We start from the raw sequence: 10532 nt of genomic DNA, 5'->3' as shown, positions 1-10532 counted from the left end.
AAAAAAAAAAAAAAAAAAAAAAAAATGCTTACAAAAAGTAAGAAAAGCATTTTTTGCAGTGAACTGGTTTTGAGTATGACACACTTGGCATTGCTCAAGGATCTTTCTGCACATGCTCACAGGCTAGAACTCGTCTTCGTAAAAGAAAGGCTGTAAAGGAAAGGTTGTGTGGAAAGCCCTTATATGGAGGTGGCTTGGGCATGTTTTATGCAAATGCCTAACCTCGAGCATGCAATCATTCATTTAGAATACTCCAAATTCATTAATATTACAGTGAGGTTAAGAACAAATTCATGTGTTGAGAAGTAGGTGGAAATATTTTCGTGAGAAGTTCCCCGGTGCACACAAATACGAAATAATCTACACAGTTATTATTGAATGAGACCCAATGCTTTTCTAAAAGTCTTCAGCATTTGGAACAATACAAGGCTAGACAAAAAATGAGCTTTTATGTATAGTTGAACTACTGATTTAATACATGAAGCCAAGTCTATCTCCTTCACCTAAAAAACACCCAAGGACAACTGTAAAAAAGAAAAAGAAAAACAACAACAACTGTTGTATCACAGTGTCTCACTCTCTCTGTACTAGCTCATATTTTCTGAGCAATTCTGGAACAATTTGTTGCAGCACTTCTCATGTTACTGACTCGCCAGGATGAATCACTTCTGTTGTTGCGTTCATCATTCATCACTTTGAAAAAAATAAAAAAGCCTCATAAATGTAAATGCATGATATAATGGCACAAAAGTCTGTATGTCCATATGAGACTTGTGTGTATATGCATAAAGAAAAAGGAACTGGCTATTTGATGTTTTAATTGGTGATATGTGAAGGGACTTATAAGTGAAAGTGAATTGACATGTGGCCAAGTATGGTGAACCATACTCTGAATTTGTGCTCAGCATTTAACCCATCCGTGCACACACACAGTAGTGAACACACACACACACACACACCGTGAACACACACCCGGAGCTTTAATTGACGTTACTGAGCTCAGGGATGCCTTATTTAAGACAAGACTAAACCAGGATTTAAAGGTGCCATAGAATGCATTGATACAATATTTTAAATTAAGTTATATCGTTGGGTAATTATACTTTATATAAAATGCGGGCATCAGGGAGCCGCTATTAATATGCGGGGCAATGAAACTGCTTTCGAATGCACGATCGCTTTTTACTTTCACTTCCGAGATTTGCGATCGCACGTGCTCTGTGTAAACTACAGCGGCGGAAGATCAGATGTTTGTCAGTGGTGCTTAGGATCCGTAAATCATTCACCATCATCCTCAGTCATCTCTCCTTACACTGTTTATGTGGTAAGTGAAATCTTATGTACTGTAATGTAAAAGGCTACCGCTAGCAAACAGCTAACCATGTCCCTTTAGTGCCTCGCGTTGTTTTATTAGAGCGCGTTATTTGTTTTCCGTGCCTTTCTGAATACAGACACCAACCCATCCCTGCACATCACATCCCCTGCACAGCCTGGAACATAACATTTATTTCCATGATCTGCCATTTTTGCTATTATCCTCGCTTGTTTCTTCACAATACCTGCAGAACTTCTGATGATTCGGCTGTGCAGGTTCTGCTGGCGGCTGGCATAGAACATGGGCAGGTATATGCAAATGTTGGGGACGTAACTATTTGTGATCCCGACTGTAACGTCACAGTCAGTGTTATGTTCTGATTCGCCTATTTTTCAGTGGTCTTTTGCATGCACGAGATTTACATAAGACGGAGGAAACAATGTTGTTTGAGGCTCACGGTATGTCATTTCCATGTACAGAACAGATCATTCAACTATGCCAAGGTAAATACAGTTTTCCATTCTATGGCACCTTTAACCATTTAGAGGCAGACAAACGAGAACCAATTCCTTGACTCGCTGTCTGTTTACCCCAAAGAATAGAACAGGTGCACAAGAGATTCCATGAACTGCATTCCACCGGAACAACTCAACAGATGCACCATCATTTCAAGTGGGACTGTTAACCTCCACTAGCAGCCCAAGTGGAAGTGGGGCCTCCAGACCCATCTCAACACTATTAGAAATTATTCAGAAGGCAATGAGCAGAATGACAGTGGTTTCGGAAAGAGAGCAACAAGGGAGATGAAAGAGAAAGGATGAGTCAGACAGTATTTCTACCTCTGGACATTAAAAACAATTTCCAGGAAGTGTATTGAGGCATATAATTTTTGTACAGATTACTTGATGGCATAAATAGGTAGAGTAAAATGTAATGCACAGTGTCTCTTTTATCTCACTGCTATACCAAGAGAGACATTTAGACAAACACACACACAATAGCTATAGCTGATGTATATTTCAGCACTTCAGATCTGTACCCAGAGAGATGTTGTGATGGAGATGTTCTAAACTCCATGAGGATCACCATGCTAAATTTGGAGATGTACTGTTGATGGTACACTGTTGCTGAGGAGAAACTTTATATCTGTGAGTGTTTGTGAGCACTACCGTGTAGGAGGCGGCTAACAGTAGATGATAGGACAGGGAGTGAGCTTACAGAAAAATAGAACAGACTGTGCAAAAACTATTCTAAAAACAAGACTTAACTAAAAGAACAACTTTAAAAGTTGAGTCAATAACAAAGAAGAGTGTTCAAGAACAGAACTACAAAACAAGCACAGGGAACAGGAAACTAAGCAACATAAATGTCCGAACACAAAGCGAAGGCACAAAGACAGGCACTACTTAACAGTATTCATGTTGGTTTTATATGGTTTAAATTTAGAATGGTTTTGAATTATTATATATGTATACTCATTGGCAACTTTATTAGGTACACCTTGCTAGTACCGGGTTGGACCCCCTTTTGCCTGCAGAACTGCCTTAATTCTTTGTAGCATAGATTTAACAAGGAGCTGGAAACATTCTTCTGAGATATTGGTCCATATTGGCATGATAGCATCACGCAGTTGCTGCAGATTTGTCGGCTGCACGTCTAGGATGCAAATTTCCACCACATCCCAAAAGTGCTCTTTTGATGTGAGATCTGGTGACTATGGAGGCCATTTGAGTATAGTGAACTCATGTTCAAGAAACCAGTTTGAGATGATTTGAGCTTTGTGACGTGGCACATTATCCTGCTGGAAGTATCAAAAGATTTGTACACTGTGGTCATAAATGGATGGTCATGGTCAGCAGCAATACTCTAGTCTGTGGCATTTAAACAATACTCTAGGCTGCGGCATTTAAACAATGCTCAGTTGGTACTAAGGGGCCCAAAGTGTGCCAAGAAAATATCCTCCACACCATTAAACCACCACCAGCAGCCTGAACCGTTGATACAAGGCAGGATGGATCCGTGCTTTCATGTTGTTTACACCAAATTCTGACCCTACCATCCTAATGTTGCTGCAGAAATTGAGGCTCATCCGACCAGGCAACCTTTATATATTGTCCAGTTTTGGTGAGCCTGTACAAACTGTAGCCTCAGTTTCCTGTTCTTAGCTGACAGGAATGGCACCCATTATGGTCTTCTGCTGCTTTAGCTCATCTGCTTCAAGGTTCGACATGTTGTGCGTTCAGAGATGCTCTTCTACATACCCTGGTTGTAACGAGTGATTATTTGAGTTGCTGTTGATTTATCTATCATCTCAAACTAGTCTGGCCATTCTCCTCTGACTTCTGGCATCAACAAGGCATTTTTGCCCACGGAACTGCCGCTCATTGGATTTTTTATTTTTTTTGCACAATTCTCTTTAATCCCTAGAGATGGTTGTGTGTGAAAATCCCAGTAGATCAGCAGTTTCTGAAATACTCACACCAGCCCGTCTTGTACCAACAACCATGCCACGTTCAAAGTCAATTAAATCAACTTTCTTCCCCATTCTGATGCTCGGTTTGAACTTCAGCAGATTGTCTTGACCATGTCTACATGCCTAAATGCAATGAGTTCTTGCCTTGTGATTGGCTGATTAGATATTTGCATTAACAAACAGTTGAACAGGTGTACTTAATCAAGTGGCCGGTGAGTGTATACTGTGTTTTAATACAGAAATGAAAAACATGCTTATCATAGACGGTGTATGAATTGCAATTTCAATGCATTTTAAAATAAATAAACTTAAATAGATCCAGACTATTCAACATGATGTCATTGACCTAGCTAAGAGAAACTGTTCATCATCACAAAATCAAATTCTCCTCTCTCCACTCCATAAACCATAATGTTTGGGTTTTTTTAATTACAGATTCTTGTGTGGCACACACGGACGGAAAAACCTGTCCTGGTGAACGAAGGCAAGAAAGGCTTTACAGACCCAAACGTGGAGATCTGACATCTGCTTCGGTGTCGGTAATGAAAAAGCAATCTGTTCAGACTTAATCATCTCAGGTGTCACTGAGCAAATATGGGGTCATTGAAGGACATGAACCATGTGTTTGAAATGTATCTGGCCCTTCTAAGTGACAGAAGTGTGGCTTTGTACACTGAACATTCTTCTTACTTTGTGTTGCAGGGATGCTTCCAGAAGGACCCAAAAGGGGATGGCAGGGAGATATTACCTAATACCACATTTTTGAACAGTTTGGATGCTTTTTCCTGTAAACCACAACTAAACAAGCTCAACAATATGGACCTAGTATTCTAAAGCACAGATTAGTCTTTTCTAAGGCAATATCGTCAGTATTTTTCAAGAACAAAACCAGAGGGCACTAGACAGAAAGGAAATTGTTATGTAAATTAATGAGGGAACATGTGAGAACTGATAAAACTCCTCACTTCCATGGTTTTATAAACTCTGGATGAAGAAGAGACACAAAAAATGGTTACAACAGTCTCAAAGACTGACCAAGAGCGAACAGTCATCCATTTATGAACGTTGATGTTCCTTCACGTCTAACGGATTGATACTTAAAAACATAAAGAAGGGAACGTCTTCTTTTTACATAATGTGTATTTTAAGTTTATGTTTTTGTCGTTTACATTACTGTCTTGCTAGCACAGCACTACTGATATTTTGCCTTAGTTCAAATTCAGGGTCACTTTGCAGTATTAAACCAGTTCTATCATATACCAAGGCTAGCTGCTATACTGGATTTAGTGATTACAAAGTTGTAACACGGTTCTCATGACTAAGACCTAAATTATATGAATAGCACTTGAATTTGTTCCTGTGTGTCCATTGTTCCTGTTAGGACATGCGTTGTAAATATAATTTAAAGATGAACAATCAGAGACTTTAAAATAAAGTGGTCTAGCATTCAACAGAACAAACAATGTAACTACTGTATTTGTACTTCAGTTTAAAGTAAGAATCCGTAGTTTAACTATTACAACATCCATAAAACTTCACACATGTTCACAGTGGTTATACCAAAGGAGACAGAGCTGATGGGTAGGGTTTCACAATGTTAGTATTCAATATTAATTGGGCTAGCCTCTGAGCGCAGCACAGAGCTCGCCTTAGTAAATATTCAGATGTATTTATATGTCAAACCGAAGCTTTGGGCTTTGCAGAGGGGACCTGTCATGAAGACATGTTGCTGTACTAATGAAGCTAATACTGAGACACCTGGAAATCTAGAGTGAACAAAATGTATGCTTGCATAAAGCAAAGCTATTTTCTTATATCGTAAACTGAGTGAATATTCAAGGCACATCACTGAAATTGCATGTGCAAAAAATCTTAACCTGTGCTAATATTACGATCTGGCCTGATTAGCATTAGACTACTAAATTTGTGAATCTCTTTAAGCCGCCTTTTCACTGCTTACGTCAGATTATAGACCCAAATTTGTTCGCAATGGTCCGATCCTTTATGGATTCCAGTGTTGTGAAAAATTAGGGTCTCCACTGGGACCTCAAGTGATACCATTGGCTTAAAGAACTTTTAATGGGTACTCTCTTTAGCGCCGGATTACAATTACTACAAAATCATGTTATATGTCATTTGATGTCTGTTTTAGTTAGCCTACAGACTAGCATAGCAAACAGATTAATTTGATCCTTTTATTAAAGGATCATTTTCAACCAGGTTTGCATCATTACAATGTTGTAATGAAGTAGTATATGTATGGTTAATAGCCAAATGACACATTTTGCTTCATTTGACAGACATTTCCAGACAAATAAATGGGGGTATCTGGGTGCAGGTAACATGGAGAAGGAGAACAAATCATGTTCACTTACATATACTAACAACATTGTAACAATATAAAGCTGGTTGAAAATTGCGTAAGTTGAATGAATGTAAACTATCGATAATTTTAAAAAACTCTCCTAAATACCTGCTGCTTCTGTAGAACAGGCGTTAATAATAAATAAACATAATTATTTACACTGTTTCTATTCTCCAAAATTAGTCTTATTACTGCATGTTTTCAGCTATTCATTAACCGTAGGGTAAATTCTTGTGTTGTGACGCTCCTTTACTGGAGACGTGAACAGAAACATGGTAGCTTCACAAACAAGTGCACAGTTTATTTCAGCTGCCAATAGGGGGACAAGTGCGTATACAATGAAAAGGTGGCTTTAAGCCCAAAGTATACTCAGGTTTTTATGCATATGCTAAGATATGCGTACAGTGCGCTTGATGTAAATATCATCATCAACATCGCTAAGTGTTTGCGCCAAAACCCAAAGTACACTTTGGGCTTAAGTCCAGAGACACAGCCACAATAAACAAGCACTTATGTGAGGACATTAATACATACCCGGCACTCTTGTTTAAACGAGTACAAAGACATGTTTACCGGTCATAACTTCTGGAAAGAAATGGTGCAGACACTAGACAAGGATGAAACATTCTAGTGTGTATGTTTGGAGTATATTTTGAAAGTGTTTGCATCAAAAATCAAGTATACTTTGGGCTTTAAACTGGCTTAAAAGAAGCAACAGTATATCGTAGCCCTCTGCAGCACCTATAATCAACACATTGTAAACACTTGTATCATGAAAAATGCATATACTTGCATTTTTATACCCTGAGCACAAAAGTAAAAAAGGAAAGAAAGTAAGCAAATAAGCAAGCAAGCCCTCCAGCTGTTTCATGTTTCATCTGGAAAATACATTTACGGGTAGATGTCGGGGTTTGCTGCGTTACTTGTAGCTATACATAAGCAGTGTTTTTTTTGTGTGTGTTTTTTTTAACATTGTAAAGCACAAATAGTTCATATGTCTGACCATAGAACATTATTTGAGGAACAGAAGTGTTCCTCTGCCAGTTCATTCTCACTTTGTTTGGGTGGCATTGACAGATTTGAAAGGGTTAGTAATTCTTGTACTGTCACTTTAACAACCCATAATTAGCTCATCAATCAGTTGTGAGGCTTAGGGTGCATAGCACATGTTTTATGGGATAAAACTTTTCAAACTTTGAGGACATAACCTCCTCCTTCTGGGATGTGATGGATTATGGCAGTAGGACGTTTCAGAAAAAAGCGACGACTCATTTCTTTGTAATTTCTGAAGTTTGTGTGAAATCAAAGTCTTCAGTGAGCACACACATAATAACACGCAGCTCTGCGCTCTTATCTACGGCTAACAAAGTACCACATTCCTACTGAGTTTCAAAAGCCTCTTGAGCTCACAGAGGCCTTCAGAACGGCCAGACAATACACACGCAGCCTAATGAAGGACAGGGGACTGTCATTAAACTGAAAGACAGGTTTTTTTTCCCCCTCAACTCACATTCTCTTTTATTGAGCAATTAGCAAGCTCAGTCCATTAAAAGATGAAAACCGTAGAAAAACAAGGACTTTATTGTAGCATTTCGACTGTCTGAAATGCAACCATCTTTATGGAGACACTTGCAGTAGCTTTTATTTGATTCACATCTGTGTTTCCAGTATTTCATTAGTCTGTGGTTCATAGGGGTCAACTTCTCTGCCAAGTTTGTTTTCCTTTCATGCTCTGAAAAACCACATCCATCCTTTCTTTCCACATTCACCTTCAGAGCACACGAGTGCATGTATACTAACACTGCAAGACAATTACTATGGCACCTGTTAGTTGCTTTAATGGTGATGCTGAGATAAAATTGTTTGCTTTAGAACCAGAACACGATAGCTGAGGCAAAGCAAAGCAAACCATAAAGATGACATATGAACATGTGAATTCATTCGTCAAGAAATTGCCTTCTAGCCTGTTTCTTTTTCGCAGCTGCATCTGTTTTGTGTCAGATGCTGCCACAAACTCCCCACTTAATGTATTGTTGAAGAAAAACAACTGTTGTACGAGGTTTATGTATTTATTCTATATTGATATATTTATGTATTTATTTACATTACAGAGTCTTTTCTTATGAAGCTGTACTTCCGCTCAAATATAAAACGTCTGTTTCTTTCTTATTTCATGAAACACTGGCTGAGCTCACAAACAGCACAGACCCATTGTTGTTTTCTCATATTGCTACTGAACTGGGACTTGATTAATGGACTAACAAAACAGGCGGCTCATTAAAAAGCTGTTGACGAAACCGACGTTAGGTTATGACCTAACGTCGTAACAAGCCTCCAGTAATCAAGGACATCTCTCATGATTTACAATCTGATTCCGAGCCACATTAGCACCGTTGTATAATTATCCAAAATCATGCCAGGCTGTTTGGTCATCTATTTTTGTAAAAGTGATCAGGTTTTCCATATTGCCCAGACTTAGTGCTTTGCTGAAATTAGTATGTTTGCCCGAAAACACCCACCTTCATCTTACTTGCAAGACGAAACATTTCTGCATGTTGCTCTTGTAAATGTTCTTCTTTTTGTTCCACAGATCATCTCAGAATGAAAGAGAATAAAAATGTCAGAAAATAATAAATGTGTTAGGGAAAAAAAAGAATGTGTTTTGAGTTATTGGATGTGTATTTCAGTATTTTTTTTTTTTTTTATGATTTTGCTTTACACGTGCATGTCATATGCACATCTTACCACTTAAGGCAAGACACTATACAAGCAAAACCATCGTTTTTTCATGCACTGGCCAATATTGAGATTTGTTGGGCTATTTTGCTTGTTTATTTTATTGCAATTCTTAATGCCTTTCTCAAAATGAGTTTTTTCTCCTGCGCTGAGCCAGAAATATGGCCTAATGTGATTAATCAACTGGGGTGATATCTTAGTTATTTTTTAGCTTATTCACCTGTGGCATCTTGCCTTAAGTAAGAAAACGTTTAACCGGGAATGATTTTTATCTAATATCATGTTCTCTGATTTTCAAAGATGTGCATTTCAGGTTGGAATAGTCTTCAGTCATTCTGTCAAATTAAAATTCAAAAAGATTTTCATTCAACTGTGATGTTTTTGTTGGAGGCACATTTTGTTCTTCTATAATTTCATTTAATAACAAACCAACAACATTTCTCAATGAAGAGCAAAGGATGTAATGTCACCGAGTCAAATGGAGCATAAACTAAAAGCTGGACTGGGGCAGCATATATGTGGAGAGTGGAGCGAAGTTCCAATTCCCAGTCAATGCATGCTGCAATAAGCCGGCTCCATTGGTTCCACTCCAGGTTGTTAATTTTCTCACTGGCAAGAGAAACCCGCTTAGAGCGATCATTTGAGCAAGAGAAAACACGAGCTGCCATTACTTTGAAACAGCCACTCATCAAATCACACAGAATTGATTCAGTTTCTACTCAACACTGTATATTACAGTTTGGAATGGTGTGAACACAGACAAACGGAGCAATACAAACATTGTCTCCCTGTTGGAAAGCAGCTTGGGTCAATCAGATTTGAAGACTGGAACTGTTTCATAATGTGTTAAATGAAGGTATAAAGTAATTATATTATGAAATGTTGATGGCAGCAGTCCTGTAATGTTTGAATAGTATTTGAAAACTATTCAAAATATATTGTGATTGAAAGAAAAATGCTTTTTGCGTTTTCTCGCAAAGTATTGCGTTTCCTCAAGAAACTGCATTTGCTCACAAAATATGCATTCTCTCGCAAAACTATTGTGAGGAGAAACAATAATGTACAGTATGTGGAAAATAATGTGTTTTTTGAACCTTAAACCGCATAAACACATTTCATTACACCAAATACACAAAATAATGTTCTTTTTAGCAACATCATATGACCCCTTTAATCAGTATTCCAAATTCTATCACATTTCATTCAACGCAACATTGCACAAACGTATACCAGTTTAAGTGTGTATGAGAGGGATTTACTCCAACAAAGTAAATTTGAAAGATGAATACCTCATTTGGGAAAAGAAGGAATGATTTTTAAGAAGAAAGAAGTATAAGTTGGCAAGTATGATAGAAATGCTGTATCTACAGTAATATGCTGTATCTGTTGGTTATACAAGGTCCCTAAGTGAGCATCAGAGTCTCGCACCTCCAAACTAGGGAATTGTTTACAAAAAGCAATTTTAAGGACAGCCAGGAATACTACTGATCTAAAATGTAAATACTGCATATTCTACATTTCATTTAGTGGTGAACTGGTGATACTATGTGAAGATATGGTGTCGATTCAGCTCAATTTTCAAATATTTACAGTAAATAGAGATGATATTTTGTTATATTTTATATACAAATCTAGGGATAAAT

The 10532-nt window shown here is 37.9% G+C and overlaps 1 protein-coding gene across 4 annotated transcripts in view; it reads left to right on the top strand.

Annotated features, from left to right (window-relative positions):
• The window catches only part of LOC107758242 (galactosylgalactosylxylosylprotein 3-beta-glucuronosyltransferase 1), an 89207-nt gene extending 82731 nt beyond the window's left edge, over positions 1-6476 (top strand). For all 4 annotated transcript variants that reach the window (XM_016575934.1, XM_016575931.1, XM_016575932.1 and 1 more), the window contains 2 exons: positions 4224-4327; positions 4491-6476. In XM_016575934.1, the coding sequence (XP_016431420.1) occupies positions 4224-4310 (87 nt within the window). In that variant the 3' untranslated portion in view covers positions 4311-4327; positions 4491-6476. The remainder of the gene's footprint in view (positions 1-4223; positions 4328-4490) is intronic.
• Positions 6477-10532: the final 4056 nt, after the last annotated feature.

The sequence above is a fragment of the Sinocyclocheilus rhinocerous genome, unplaced genomic scaffold (genome assembly GCF_001515625.1).
Source record: "Sinocyclocheilus rhinocerous isolate Xijiao unplaced genomic scaffold, SAMN03320098_v1.1 scaffold23, whole genome shotgun sequence".
NCBI classification, from domain to species: Eukaryota; Metazoa; Chordata; class Actinopteri; order Cypriniformes; family Cyprinidae; genus Sinocyclocheilus; species Sinocyclocheilus rhinocerous.
This window is presented reverse-complemented; position numbering and strand designations above follow the sequence as displayed.